The 15,412-nt window shown below is 41.4% G+C and overlaps 1 protein-coding gene across 2 annotated transcripts in view; it reads right to left on the bottom strand.

The window, feature by feature from the left end:
* The window catches only part of SOS1 (SOS Ras/Rac guanine nucleotide exchange factor 1), a 66,399-nt gene that overhangs the window by 28,678 nt on the left and 22,309 nt on the right, over nucleotides 1-15,412 (bottom strand). For both annotated transcript variants that reach the window (XM_066625307.1, XM_066625315.1), the window contains exons 7-10: nucleotides 14,802-14,912; nucleotides 14,384-14,482; nucleotides 3,085-3,212; nucleotides 1,717-2,372 (exon numbers count right to left, since the gene is read on the bottom strand). In XM_066625307.1, coding sequence (XP_066481404.1) covers nucleotides 1,717-2,372; nucleotides 3,085-3,212; nucleotides 14,384-14,482; nucleotides 14,802-14,912 — 994 coding nt within the window. The remainder of the gene's footprint in view (nucleotides 1-1,716; nucleotides 2,373-3,084; nucleotides 3,213-14,383; nucleotides 14,483-14,801; nucleotides 14,913-15,412) is intronic.

Genomic DNA, 15,412 nt, shown 5'->3' with positions numbered 1-15,412 from the left:
GTGCAACCTCCTGATTTTAGAAATGGGCTATGTCAGAAGGCCAGATGCAAAGGAGGGCAACAGGATGAGGTCTCTTGTTATCTGGTGTGCTCCCTGAGGCATTTGGTGGGCCGCTGTGAGATCCAGGAAGCTGGACTAGATGGGTTTATGGCATCTGATCCAGTGGGTTGTTCTTATGTTCTTATGTTATGGGACTTGCTCGTGGGTAAGTGTGGGCAGAATTGCAGCCTAGGATTGTGAAAAATTGTCCTGTTTGATGTTACTTCCAGTCATGACATCACTTCCGGTGGGTCCCAACAGATTCTCATTCTAAAAAGTGGGTCCCGGTGCTAAGTGTGTGAGAACCACTGATGTAGATACTTGCATTCCCAGGCGTTCAATTCAAACTGTCTTATTTGCTGCATGATATATTCAACACATTATAGATCTCTACAAGTAGCTTTCATATTATCGGGCTCAAAGATCTTATAAATTTACAGACTTAATGGAATGACGCAGTCTTATACATGTACATTAGCACCATGATATGACATAAAACGTGAAGACACTCTGGTAAAATGATCCATCCAATATTAAAGAACTGTGGAAGCATTAATACAAGAATATGAAAATTCAGTATGTGCACAATGAGACCTTCTCCAGTGAACACACTCTACTTCATCAACAGCTGTAGCCTGCTTAAATGTGAGAAATGAATCCATAGCACCTGCTTGGTGGTAAAGCACAGTTTAAAAGATCCATTTGCATTTAATCCATTGATGTTAACAGGGATTAAGCAGATAGAGACCAAAAATTTTGGCATGCATTCCACAATTAACCCATTTTTGCATGGCCCACAGGTGTACACATTTGGTCCCTGCTGTGTATATGCAACATTGGGCACAAATGGTTTAAATCAGTTGTTCGCACACATTTGGCACCAGGACTCACCGGGAAAGAATGAGAATCTGTCGGGACCCACTGGAAGTGATGTCATGACTGGAAGTGACATCATCAAGCAGGAAAATTTTTAACTATCCTAGGCTGCAATCCTACCCACACTTAACCAGAAGTAAGTTTCCTTTACTATCATTGTTAAAAGAGTATACATAGTAGTTTGTTAAAAGTACAGGTCTATAACATTTCTCCCAATGCAGTCACATATCATGATAGTATAAAATAAAATATTGAAATGAATGGGGACCCACCTGAAATTGTTTCACGACCCACCTAGTGGGTTTCGACCCACAGTTTGAGAAACACTGGTTTAAATGATACAACACTCATTCAACACATTAGTGATTTATTACTCTAGCTACCATTTAAAGTGTGTTTATAAGGTTAAGACTATTCCAAGTCTATCATTATAAGGAATTCCCAAGGCTGTCACTTGGATAAGAGGCTCTAATTACCTGTACACAGGCTACCATGCTCCTCTGGGAATTATTACTACAATTATTAATAATACATTACCTTTCAACAAAAAAGTTCTCAAAATAATTCACAGAGCAAAGAAATGAAAAAAAAAAATTCCCTGCCCCAAAAGGGCTCACCTTAAAAAAAAAGAGACACTAGCAAACTGCCACTAGAAAAGATGCTAGGATGAATAGGGACAGTTGCTATCCCCCTTTTAAACGCATCTGTTTGCCTAGTTAACGTAAGGGATTTAAAACAGTTAACCAAATTTATTTACAAAAGAGAGTTTGGATATTTTAAAGACCTGAAAGGATTCCTTACCTGCATACATGTGGTATGTAAGTCTCTCAATGAGTTTGACAACAGTTCCTGCCTTGATAATAGGAATTCCAGATTTGGGTTGCATGTTTTCTTCAAAAACAATATTCTCTTCAGAATCAGGTTCTGCAAACCTGTAAACTTCAGGGCTAGGGAACCTCATCTGCTCCTCCTTTTCTTCTTGTAACATTGTTGCGTCTAACATGCGCTCCAGAGTGCTTCTGTACTGTAAAGAGATCAAGGCTGCCATCCAGTTGTTTTTCTCTTCAGCTGATTTAGCAGCAAACACAACGCTGTTCTCATCTTTTAAAATTATTTCAAATGCATGCTTGTACTCATTAGTATCATCTTTATCGTTGATTTGAACCTTTCGCATGAAAAATTTTTCTTTCAGACGATATTCAGCATTGCTAGCACCTGGCAGTCTTGGCTGGCCGTGATTGGACTTGCAACAAATCATCAGACCGTCAAAGAGAAATATATGTCTTTCATGCTTTGCACCCACACGTGTGAGAGTCCCCTCCATTATAAATTCATTGCAGCACTGTCCAATGTCTTTACCCTCCCAACCATCAATGTTCTTCTGGATTTCATTCATTTTCTTGATGGCTAGTTGCTTCCCCTTCATCTGCTGACTATAAAACCGGCATGCAGATTCACTTTGAAAGAATGATACAGAAATTAGCCGATATGGAAATAACCAACATAGTAACAGAAAAATGGTAATTAATGCATGTTTAATTCTGCAAACTACTAGTCTAGAGCAGTATTTAAAAGGATCTACAAACATATCAATAATCCCATGGGTTGATTTCAGTTAAATACAATGCATCAGATCAGGCAGTGCTAGGGTCCCAGTTTTTAATATATGTACTTGATATACAATTTCAAGAAGCCACTCCATTTTCCAATGTAGCCAACTGGCAACTTATCCTTCATTAATGAACAGAAATTGTCAATACATCAAAAGAAAAAAGTGACACTACACAATCTACTTTAGTCACAGAATGTACCATATCATGAGTTTACACAAACTTCTTTAGACACTTTAAATATTTTGTAAGATTTTTGTCGCTGCAACAAATGAAAAGTTATTTTTTTCCTTCTGCCGCTTACCAGTAGAGTCTCAAGATGTCTTCACTAAAAAGAGCGCAAGGACAGCTGAACAGATGGACACATACATATACACAGAGATTTAAAACAATAGCTTTCTGGACTTCGATGTCACTTCCTCTGAAAAAAGGCTTGTCACAAACTATTTTGTCTATTGTTTAGTGAAAGGAAACTGGAAAGCTTGGATTTATTACATAGCAATTCAGGGCTGAAAACAGGGAGTAGGGGAAAGAGGGAGAGAAATTAAAATGTATTTACCTAAGTCTTCTCTTTGCAAGACTTTTAGAGCATATTCTTTCCATACTACTCTGAAGATTAAGGAGGGCTGTAATTGCTTGCTTCAAACACTCTTTATCTTCTTCATCTTCACTTTTCTCTTCTAATTGCTATGAAGGTGATAAAGCAACATAAACTACTATTCATATTTCAACAGCAGCTTCACAAATCAGGTTTGATCCTTCAGGGGACAGTCTCTCTGAATCAATAACTCGGACAAGAGAACAACACAGGCCAACAAACATTTAGCTGCCTTAAATGCTAGACCTATTCCTGGGTATATTTGGGGTACTGATTTAAAACACGGCATCAGTTTTGCCCTGTCATGTCCAGTTTTGGAGATACAGCAATATCCTCACTGGTGAATGGTTCAAGCAGCTTCCTAATGAGGAAGCCCACACCATTGCTTTCTCATGAGAAAGCTGCTTGAACCATTCACTAATGAGGCTATGCCGTATCTCCAAAACTAGACATGATAGGACAAAATTGACGTTTTTGGAATCAGCATCCAAAATTCATATAAAACCACTATAAATAAAAAAAAGTTTTTCTGATTCTCAGTTTTGGTATTGGCAACCTTCAGTCTCGAAAGACTATGGTATCGCGCTCTGAAAGGTGGTTCTGGCACAGCGTCTAGTGTGGCTAAAAAGGCCAATCCGGGAGTGACAATCCCTTCCACACCGGGAGCAAGTGCAGTCTGTCCCTGGTCTGTCTCCCTGGCTATGGGCCTTCCTTCTTTGCCTCTTAGCCTCAGACTGTTGGCAAAGTGTCTCTTCAAACTGGGAAAGGCCATGCTGCACAGCCTGCCTCCAAGCGGGCCGCTCAGAGGCCAGGGTTTCCCACCTGTTGAGGTTCACTCCTAAGGCCTTCAGATCCCTCTTGCAGATGTCCTTGTATCGCAGCTGTGGTCTACCTGTAGGGCGCTTTCCTTGCACGAGTTCTCCATAGAGGAGATCCTTTGGGATCCGGCCATCATCCATTCTCACGACATGACCGAGCCAACGCAGGCGTCTCTGTTTCAGCAGTGAATACATGCTAGGGATTCCAGCACGTTCCAGGACTGTGTTGTTTGGAACTTTGTCCTGCCAGGTGATGCCGAGGATGCGTCGGAGGCAGCGCATGTGGAAAGCGCTCAGTTTCCTCTCCTGTTGTGAGCAAAGAGTCCATGACTCGCTGCAGTACAGAAGTGTACTCAGGACGCAAGCTCTGTAGACCTGAATCTTGGTATGTTCCGTCAGCTTCTTGTTGGACCAGACTCTCTTTGTGAGTCTGGAAAACGTGGTAGCTGCTTTACCGATGCGCTTGTTTAGCTCGGTATCGAGAGAAAGAGTGTCGGAGATCGTTGAGCCAAGGTACACAAAGTCATGGACAACCTCCAGTTCATGCGTAGAGATTGTAATGCAGGGAGGTGAGTCCACATCCTGAACCATGACCTGTGTTTTCTTCAGGCTGATTGTCAGTCCAAAATCTTGGCAGGCCTTGCTAAAATGATCCATGAGCTGCTGGAGATCTTTGGCAGAGTGGGTAGTGACAGCTGCATCGTCGGCAAAGAGGAAGTCACGCAGACATTTCAGCTGGACTTTGGATTTTGCTCTCAGTCTGGAGAGGTTGAAGAGCTTTCCGTCTGATCTGGTCCGGAGATAGATGCCTTCTGTTGCAGTTCCAAAGGCCTGCTTCAGCAGGACAGCGAAGAAAATCCCAAACAAGGTTGGTGCAAGAACACAGCCCTGCTTCACTCCGCTTCGGATGTCAAAAGGGTCTGATGTGGAGCCATCGAAGACAACAGTGCCCTTCATGTCCTTGTGGAAAGATCTGATGATGCTGAGGAGCCTGGGTGGACATCCGATCTTGGGGAGAATCTTGAAGAGGCCGTCTCTGCTGACCAGGTCGAAAGCCTTTGTGAGATCTATGAAGGCTATAAAGAGTGGCTGTCGTTGTTCCCTGCATTTCTCCTGCAGTTGTCTAAGGGAGAATACCATATCAGTGGTGGACCTGTTGGCTCGGAATCCACACTGCGATTCTGGATAGATGCTCTCTGCAAGTACCTGGAGCCTCTTTAGTACAACTCGGGCAAACAACTTTCCTACAACGCTAAGGAGAGAGATGCCGCGGTAGTTGTTGCAGTCACCCCTGTCACCTTTGTTCTTGTACAGCGTGATGATGTTTGCATCCCTCATGTCTTGAGGTACTCCACCTTCTCTCCAGCAGAGACAGAGGATTTCATGCAGCTCAGTGACGATGATGTCTTTGCAGCATTTCAGGACTTCAGCAGGGATGCTGTCTTTTCCAGGTGCCTTGCCAAAGGCAAGGGAGTCCAGGGCCACGTGAAGTTCTTCTAGGGTTGGTTCACTGTCAAGCTCTTCCAGCACAGGCAGGCACTCAATGTTGTTCAGTGCTTCTTCGGTGACTACATTTTCTCTGGAATATAGCTCAGAGTAGTGCTGCACCCAGCGTTCCATCTGCTGCGCCCAATCCTGGATGACCTCGCCTGTGGCAGACTTCAGAGGGGCAATTTTCCTCTGTGTTGGACCTAGGGCCTGCTTGATACCGTCATACATCCCCTTGATGTTGCCCGTGTGTTCTCAGTTTTACAGGCCTATATAATCTGTGTTAAACTACAACCAGAAAAGCAGGAGAGGGCTACTCAAAAGTTTCTGCAGAGGTATCTGCAGAAGTATCTGCAGAGGTTCCATTCCAGAGCCCTCCCCACTGATATGGAAATCGTAGATACAGGGGTTACTCCATGCTCCCCACACCCATTAACATTGTTTAAAATGCTTTTCCTTTTACAGGTTGCTATGAGTATGCAAGATTATAGCTAGGCTCAGCAACCTGGAAGTCTTTTCGGGCAATCAAATGCTAACAGGAAACAGTTCACTCCTGCTTCTTCTTCGCGTTTGATCTAGTCTTTCAAGCATTCAGGCTGCCTGCATGTCGCTAAAGGCTTGCTAGCTTAGGTGATCTGTAAAAGAAGAACATTTTCACTCTGGAAAGCAAATAAACAATGTTAACAGGGATGACCTCCCACACCTGTGGATAAGTGAAATTGAACTCTTTGGATCTTTGGATATAGTAGGTAGCCTGTACAAGCATTCTGGCAACTGACAAAAGGAGATTAGCAAAGTTAGAAACTAGAAACAACTGGGACGCAGCTCAGTGAGACACTCTTTTATAAAAACTGGAAAAGCCCCACAAAGCTCCCCAAAGTGTGACCCCATTAGCTTTAGTTTTCTCCCACTTTGCACAAACAAAAACTATTTCCCAAAATTAAAGAACTAAAAAAGTATAGATTCCTTCGCTTTCTATAAAATTGGGATTATTAAATATTTATATTATAATAAATATTTATATAAATCAAATTTCAACAAAAGTTCACAACAAGATTTATATGGCAAATATCACATCCCCTATCCCACATGGGCTCACAATCTACGAAGGTTCAGAACACACATCAGCAAATAGCCATTAGAAAGGAAATAGTGCTGTGGCAAATAGGAGTACAGGTGAAAGCTGATATACCTTATATTAAGAACATGGACAAACCGCAGCTTGACAATCAACTCATTGAGGGGGGCGTGGCTTGCTGCAAAGAAGATGGCAGCATAGAAGACCAGCTCCACTCCGACCCTGCCTATTATGGAATAATTAAATGTGAACCTACATACAAAGATTAACAACAACTCTGGAAGAGTGTAACTATGAATAGGTGAAAGAGGATACCAAAAACAAAAAGACTGGAATGCTCTTCAGAAGAATGGGAGCAAGCTGAATCTGCGGAGTCCTCCCTGGAAGATTCTACCAGCGATAAAGCCGGTAAGCGATAAAGCCGGGCATGAGGTCTGGTTTAGAGGGTAGAGCCTCCATTTGCCTGAAGATAACATCTGCAGGACGCCAGTTTGAGGCCACCGGCACCGTGAATGGTGAGACCTTGAAGCAGCTGACAAGCCGAGCCGAGTTATTCCACCTGCTCTTTGGTGTGAGTGAAAAAGCATCTTGGCTGCCCTCCATGTGAGAGATGAAGGAGCTGCTTGTCAGGAAACTGGAGGCCAGAATGTGATACCAGGTCAGAAAGATCCATCTGAAATGTTGTGGTTCTTGAAAGATAGAACCTTTCTTCAATTGTAAAAATCCCTACAGGAATTTAGAACAGCCTGCTTTTGTAAACTGCCTTGAATAAAGTCTGAGGAGAAATCTGATGACCAAGAAAGGCGGTATATAAATACCTGTATTATTATTATTTAAAATGAAAGGGAAGGAGCAGAAAATAATGAAGAAGGATAAAATAGCTGTTCACCAATGTGGAGATATGAAACTGCTGTTATAGCAATTAAGAAAGGATTTACTAATGGACAAGGCAGCTATTATTGCTCCAATAAGAGCAACGCTTTCGAATGTGGAAGCTAATATTGAAAACGCTGAACAGATAGCCAATGAAGCATTTGAAATGGTGCAAAAACAGCAGGAGAAGACTGATATGATGGAAAATGAATTAAAAAGACTGAGAGATAAGGCGGCCATCATCAGAATTTACAACTGAGAAACTTCAAGGAGGGAGAAAGGAGAGAAGAGTTAAAGGACATAATTACAAGATGGTTTAAAGATGTCTACCCTGACCTGCAGATAACAGAAAAGCAGTTGGAATGTGTTCACAGAGTTGGTGGAAGGAGAAATAAGAATTGGTGCAGGGATATAATTGTAAGATTTGATTTCTATACAACAAAGGTGGCTGTTTACCGTGTTTTAAGGAGTGGAAATAAGTTAATATAAGAAGGAGTGGAAGTAGAGATATATCAGGATCTGGCTTCAGAGACAATTCAGAAACAGAGAGAGTAGAAAGTGTACACAGAAGAGCTTCGGAAACAAAACATAAATTACACTTGGGGCTTTCCGTTCAAACTGATTGTCTGGTGTGGACATAACACAGGAGTTATGATGGAAGAAATACAGTTAAAGGATTTTTTCAAAGAAATGAAGATACAACTCCTGGAAAAAGGAAGGGAAAGAAACCTGCAAGAGGAACATGGACGACAGTGGAGCAGAGTTGAAAGAAAAAAACTCTGATAAGATAGACTTTGTTGAACTTTCCCAGAGTAACTGAACACCTGTGTTTTTGGGCTATATGCCAAGTAGAAGGACATAAAAAGATAAGAGCCAATTATAGCAGAATTGGGATGAGATTATTAAGAGGGATTGTGAAGAATAAGATAGAGTTAAGAATTTAAGTATTAACTGAATTAGTAGATGGACTAGAAACTTAAATGATTAACACTTTAAAGTGAGTCTAATAATTTATTAGTAGATGGACTAGTAAGTGAGGAGGACATTAATAATTGAAATAAGTTTAAAAAGTTGAAATAATGGTATTGACAATTTAAAACATGTTTGTTAGAAGACAGGGCAGGGAGGGGAAGGTTCTGCTCAGGAGAACTGCTCCTGGCCTCTCACTGGAACCCACATGGCACAGCTCAAAGTAATGAGGAAGGAAAGCAATTAAAAGGAAAGCAATTAAAAGGGCAATTGTGTCTGTGAAAACGAAAGAGGGCATAGTAGTAAATTCACAACAACAAATAGTAACTACATTTATGGAATACAGTAAGAATTTGTATGAAACAGAAATAACATCAGATAGAAACACTAAAAAATTTGTAAACTCACTAACAGTTAATCAAATTTTAGAAAAACATAAAGAACAACTTAATTCTCCAATAATAATAATGGAAATAAAATCAGTCATAAAAAAACTTAAAAAAGGAAAAACACCAGGCTGCAATGGGTTCACAGCAGATTTTTATAAAATTTGGGAAGAGGATGTTATAGAACACCTAAAACTATTTAACTCAATTTTGAAAGGTGGAGAAATACCAGAGTCTTGGAGGACAGCTAGAATTATAGCCATATTAAAACTAGAAAAAGAGCCAATGCTCCCATCATCGTATAGACCAATCACATTGCAAAATCAGGATCAAAAGATTTTTTCATCAACATCCGCACAAAGACTAAATAGCTTTATTACTAATTATATCTATACAGATCAATATGGATTTATGCCAGGAAGACAAATGAAGGATGCTATTCGTAGAGTTGGATGCGTTTGCGTCGGCTGGGCCTGGAAGAGATTCCTCAAGCGCTTGTGCAAATTCCTCCACTTTTCTCTGATCCCGGGTCTTGCTGGTATCAATGCGAGGTCTTCCTTCCTTTTTCATGTGATACAGTCGCTTTGTTCGCAGTTTCACTCTGCTGCACCAGGGAGTGGTCAGTGTCGCAGGCAGCACCATGATAACTGCGTGTGATCTTGATGATAACGCATCCAACAGATGAGAACATTTCAAGAATGCCGTTTACAACACCGCCTTGTCCATATTCGGCAAGAAGACCAACAAGGCGGCAGGCTGGTTTGAAGCCCACTCTGCGGAGTTGACACCAGTCATTGAGGAAAAGAAGAGAGCTCAAGCAGCATACAAGGCCTGTCCCAGTGAGCGCAACCTGCAGGTCCTCCGAACTGCTCGCAGCAAAGTCCAACAGACTGCCAGGAGATGTGCTAACGACTACTGGCTCCAGCTCTGTTCCGAGATACAGATAGCAGCTGACACGGGCAACATCAAGGGAATGTATGACGGTATCAAGCAGGCCCTAGGTCCAACACAGAGGAAAATTGCCCCTCTGAAGTCTGCCACAGGCGAGGTCATCCAGGATTGGGCGCAGCAGATGGAACGCTGGGTGCAGCACTACTCTGAGCTATATTCCAGAGAAAATGTAGTCACCGAAGAAGCACTGAACAACATTGAGTGCCTGCCTGTGCTGGAAGAGCTTGACAGTGAACCAACCCTAGAAGAACTTCACGTGGCCCTGGACTCCCTTGCCTTTGGCAAGGCACCTGGAAAAGACAGCATCCCTGCTGAAGTCCTGAAATGCTGCAAAGACATCATCGTCACTGAGCTGCATGAAATCCTCTGTCTCTGCTGGAGAGAAGGTGGAGTACCTCAAGACATGAGGGATGCAAACATCATCACGCTGTACAAGAACAAAGGTGACAGGGGTGACTGCAACAACTACCGCGGCATCTCTCTCCTTAGCACTGTAGGAAAGCTATTTGCCCGAGTTGTACTAAAGAGGCTCCAGGTACTTGCAGAGAGCGTCTATCCAGAATCGCAGTGTGGATTCCGAGCCAACAGGTCCACCACTGATATGGTATTCTCCCTTAGACAACTGCAGGAGAAATGCAGGGAACAACAACAGCCACTCTTTATAGCCCTCATAGATCTCACAAAGGCTTTCGACCTGGTCAGCAGAGACGGCCTCTTCAAGATTCTCCCCAAGATCGGATGTCCACCCAGGCTCCTCAGCATCATCAGATCTTTCCACAAGGACATGAAGGGCACTGTTGTCTTCGATGGCTCCACATCAGACCCTTTTGACATCCGAAGCGGAGTGAAGCAGGGCTGTGTTCTTGCACCAACCTTGTTTGGGATTTTCTTCGCTGTCCTGCTGAAGCAGGCCTTTGGAACTGCAACAGAAGGCATCTATCTCCGGACCAGATCAGACGGAAAGCTCTTCAACCTCTCCAGACTGAGAGCAAAATCCAAAGTCCAGCTGAAATGTCTGCGTGACTTCCTCTTTGCCGACGATGCAGCTGTCACTACCCACTCTGCCAAAGATCTCCAGCAGCTCATGGATCATTTTAGCAAGGCCTGCCAAGATTTTGGACTGACAATCAGCCTGAAGAAAACACAGGTCATGGTTCAGGATGTGGACTCACCTCCCTGCATTACAATCTCTACGCATGAACTGGAGGTTGTCCATGACTTTGTGTACCTTGGCTCAACGATCTCCGACACTCTTTCTCTCGATACCGAGCTAAACAAGCGCATCGGTAAAGCAGCTACCACGTTTTCCAGACTCACAAAGAGAGTCTGGTCCAACAAGAAGCTGACGGAACATACCAAGATTCAGGTCTACAGAGCTTGCGTCCTGAGTACACTTCTGTACTGCAGCGAGTCATGGACTCTTTGCTCACAACAGGAGAGGAAACTGAGCGCTTTCCACATGCGCTGCCTCCGACGCATCCTCGGCATCACCTGGCAGGACAAAGTTCCAAACAACACAGTCCTGGAACGTGCTGGAATCCCTAGCATGTATTCACTGCTGAAACAGAGACGCCTGCGTTGGCTCGGTCATGTCGTGAGAATGGATGATGGCCGGATCCCAAAGGATCTCCTCTATGGAGAACTCGTGCAAGGAAAGCGCCCTACAGGTAGACCACAGCTGCGATACAAGTACATCTGCAAGAGGGATCTGAAGGCCTTAGGGATGGACCTCAACAAGTGGGAAACCCTGGCCTCTGAGCGGCCCGCCTGGAGGCAGGCTGTGCAGCATGGCCTTTCCCAGTTTGAAGAGACACTTTGCCAACAGTCTGAGGCTAAGAGGCAAAGAAGGAAGGCCCATAGCCAGGGAGACAGACCAGGGACAGACTGCACTTGCTCCCAGTGTGGAAGGGATTGTCACTCCCGGATTGGCCTTTTTAGCCACACTAGACGCTGTGCCAGAACCACCTTCCAGAGCGCGATACCATAGTCTTTCGAGACTGAAGGTTGCCAACCAAATTCGTAGAGTTTTGAACGTAATACATAAAGCTAATAAAAAACTCAGAAATTAGCAATACTTTCGCTAGATGCACTTAAAGCTTTTGATCATGTAGAATGGCGGTATATGTTTGATTTATTAAGAAAAAATGAATATGGGTGAAAATTTCATTAAAACGTTAAAAAAATTATTCATAGGGGCAGGGGCCACAGTACTTATTAATGGTATAGAATCAGATAAATTTACTCTTTTTAGAGGGACAAATCAAGGTGACCCTTTATCCCCAATAATGTTTGCAACAACAACTGAGCCGCTTGCAGCAGAAATAAGAAAAAGTGAAAATATTAAAGGACTAATGTTTAAAAACAGGCATCATAAAATAAATCTGTATGGTGACGGTATGCTTGCATTTTGGAAGACCCATTAAAAAGCATAAATTCATTGAAACAAATACTGGAAGACTTTCATTATTATACAGACTTAAAAACTGATTATCAAAAATCTAAGTTGTTATGTTTAAATATGACTATAGTAGAACAAAAAGAAACTGAAAAAATGTCTCAATTTGACTCATGTTATTCAAGTTTTAAATATTTGTGAATATGGGTAACAAAAAATGTAAATCAATTAATATTTAGAAATTATAAACAACTATTTCAATTTATAAAGGTGAAAATGAAGACCTGGATTAAACTTATTGATGTTAGGTAGAGTAGCATTAATTAAAGCATATCTTCTACCAAAATTTTTATTCCTATTTCTATACCTTTACAACCAGATATTAAAAAAATAAAAGTATGGCAAAAAAATGTGGAGAAGTTTATTGCAGGAACAGGGAAGAAAATAAGGCTTATAAAGAGTGTTAAATATGGTCAAAGTGCAAAAGGAGGGTTAGGGTTTCCAGTTCCACAATAGGAAAAATATTATGAAGCTTTCCAGTTAAATCAAATTACCAACTTTATACAGATAGAAGACACTCCTGATTGAGTTGAGATGGAGGAAGATGGAGAAATTGGTATAGTTAATATATACAAGTCAAATAAGAACTAATTGGCTACAAATAAAACAAGTAAGGAGTTTTGTGATGCAACTATATAAAGAATTTGGCTCTATGAGACCATTAACAGAATTTGAACAATATTGTATAGAAGAAAATAAACATAATAGAAAAGGATTAACTTCATTAATATATAGAAATATTATTGAGAGAGAATATGGAAAGGGTATGGGAGTTAAAATAACTTGGGGGAAAAATTTGAATACTGATAGAGGAAGAATGGATGGGAATATGGACCAAATAACCCTATAAATCAATATCAGCTAGAAAGAAAGAAATGGTTTTAAAGGTAGTTCATAGATGGCATTTGTACCCCACAAAATTGTTGCCTCGGGAGATCAAGGCATTTCCGTTCACTTTGAACTTGAGTTCTTAGATATGTTAATACGTAATAAACCTCCTGTCCTCCTGAATGTTTTTGGGAAGTCTTTTGGGTTTATGGGAAAAATGGGTCTTCAGTCAGTGATTAGTGTTTTTTGCTGGAGCGCCAATGTCTTTTGAACTTGGAAAAAAGAGTAATGTGGAAAATGAAGAACCTATTTATATGGTCATCTTAAATAGATTCCTTTTGTTCTAATTACAAAATGTTGTACTTGATGCTTAAAATAATAAATTTTAAAAAATAAAAAAGGAAAAAAAGACAATCAACTCATTGACAAGTCTTAGGAAAGCCACTGTCTTAAGACTTGGGGTCCTCTCATCTAAAACATGGGGACAGAAACACTGGCCTTCTTTACAAATATATTGAAAATTAGTGAGAGATACTGTATATGAAACATTTTGAGTGCTTTAGAAAAAAATGTTTTACAATGAGTTAGCTGAGAATGAAATTGTGGTCCCCACTGCCTATTTTTTGTGGCATACATGTATTGAAAAGACTCATATAGCCATCTCACACATTAAGACTGAACCACAAAACTAGATTACTCACTTCTGCATAACTGCCTCTCTTTAAATCAGTAGTGTTGTATATTGTATTCCAACTCCATCTAATGACTAAGTAGGGTAACTGCAAATGCACAAAATTATAATTTGTATAACCTATGCTTAGAACTATGAGAAGTATACCTTTTCATGCAAATTACAACTTATTATGGAATTCAGGAAGTCTGAGAGTCAGGAAGAAAATGTGAGCCAATGTGTGCTTACATTTGTTTATCTTTATGGTGGCAGAAAATGTGTAGTAGAATTCTAAAAAACATTCAAAAATCTTTTTGTTTTTGGTTAACTTAATAACTGGGATTCAAACCACCATTCTGTATACACTGGAGATGTGCTCCAGGTGAAGCCCCCAAAAGGTCAGGGAACCTTGCTAAAGCAAGACTCTGTGAGACATGAGGGACTGCTGTCAGATGAACAACTGGTTCTTCCTCTGAGGAAATGCAAGTGCTCAACACATATGCCTCTCTAGATGCCAGCCACAGATTTTGAAACAAAGCTTATGATTTGATGTGTTGACTGTCTGCATTTCCCTGTTCACACAAGTCATGCATACACACAAGCTGAAACACAAGAAAAGCAAGTAGCTTTTCTTTTCTTGCAGGATTACCCACTGCCTATTCCTAGTAACAAACTTTCACTGACCATTTCTTCAAATCTGAAGTGATAAATTTTTTTAAATATTTGGTGAAACAATTCCCTTACCTTTAAAAGTTCAAAATAGTGAAGACAATGGTAAACAGGAACCAGAAGGAGTCTTGGTAAAACATACTGAACAGCTTCTTTAAAACCATCTCCTATTGACTGGAAATTGAAAAAAAACAAAACTTGTTTGTCTTACTAACAAGTGTACACTTGCAAGTTCCCTACATACATACTGGACAGGTTCCAGGATCTTTATGTAGCTCAAAACATACAACTCTTGCTGGCCCAGCGCTACCATGCCTGGGCAAAAGCACCACCAAAGGACAAACTGCCCCTGTGCAAAAGTGCTGATGCAGCCATCCATAATTTGGAGAGCCCAGTGTACTGCAACAACACTTGCCAGGTCCATTAGCTTAATTAATTTCTACCCTGCCTTTCAGTCAGGAAGGGCAAGATTAAAAACATAAAATAGACATACCTGTAAATAGAATGCTGCCCCAGGCTTTGATAACTGGCTAAGAAAATGGTCATGAAAACCAGTCCGTAAAATATCTTGAGTGTATGATTCATAAGGATCAAATGCTAGCTCCTACATAAAGAATTACAGAACAGGTAAATGACCTGCAATGCAGTTTCAAACATCATGCAAAATTACAGTGGTCAATCATCAACCTGCATAAAAAGGTCTTAAGGCCTCGCAAAAAGGTCTCCAAGGAGGCAGCCATTCTTAATTGTAGGGGAAGGGAATTCCACAAAAAGCCACCACTGAGAAGGCCCTCACTGTCATCTTCCTCACCATCACCATGGCTGCCCGGTTAAGAGGGCCCCTCCGATGACCTCAGAGGATGGGTCGGATTATATGGAAGGAGACAGCCCCTCAAATATTCTGGCCACAAGCTGTAAAGGGTTAAAGTTAAAACTAGCATCTTGAATTGTGCCTGGAAACAAACTGGCAGCCAGTGTAGCTACTGAAGCTACACTTCAGCAAACCAATGAGTCCCCACAACCATACAGGCAGACACATTCTGCACTAACTACAGTTTCCAGACAGTCTTCAAAGCCAGTCCCATGTAAACTAATCTAGATGTC

This window comes from Tiliqua scincoides, chromosome 1 (genome assembly GCF_035046505.1).
Source record: "Tiliqua scincoides isolate rTilSci1 chromosome 1, rTilSci1.hap2, whole genome shotgun sequence".
Lineage (NCBI taxonomy): Eukaryota > Metazoa > Chordata > Lepidosauria > Squamata > Scincidae > Tiliqua > Tiliqua scincoides.
This window is presented reverse-complemented; position numbering and strand designations above follow the sequence as displayed.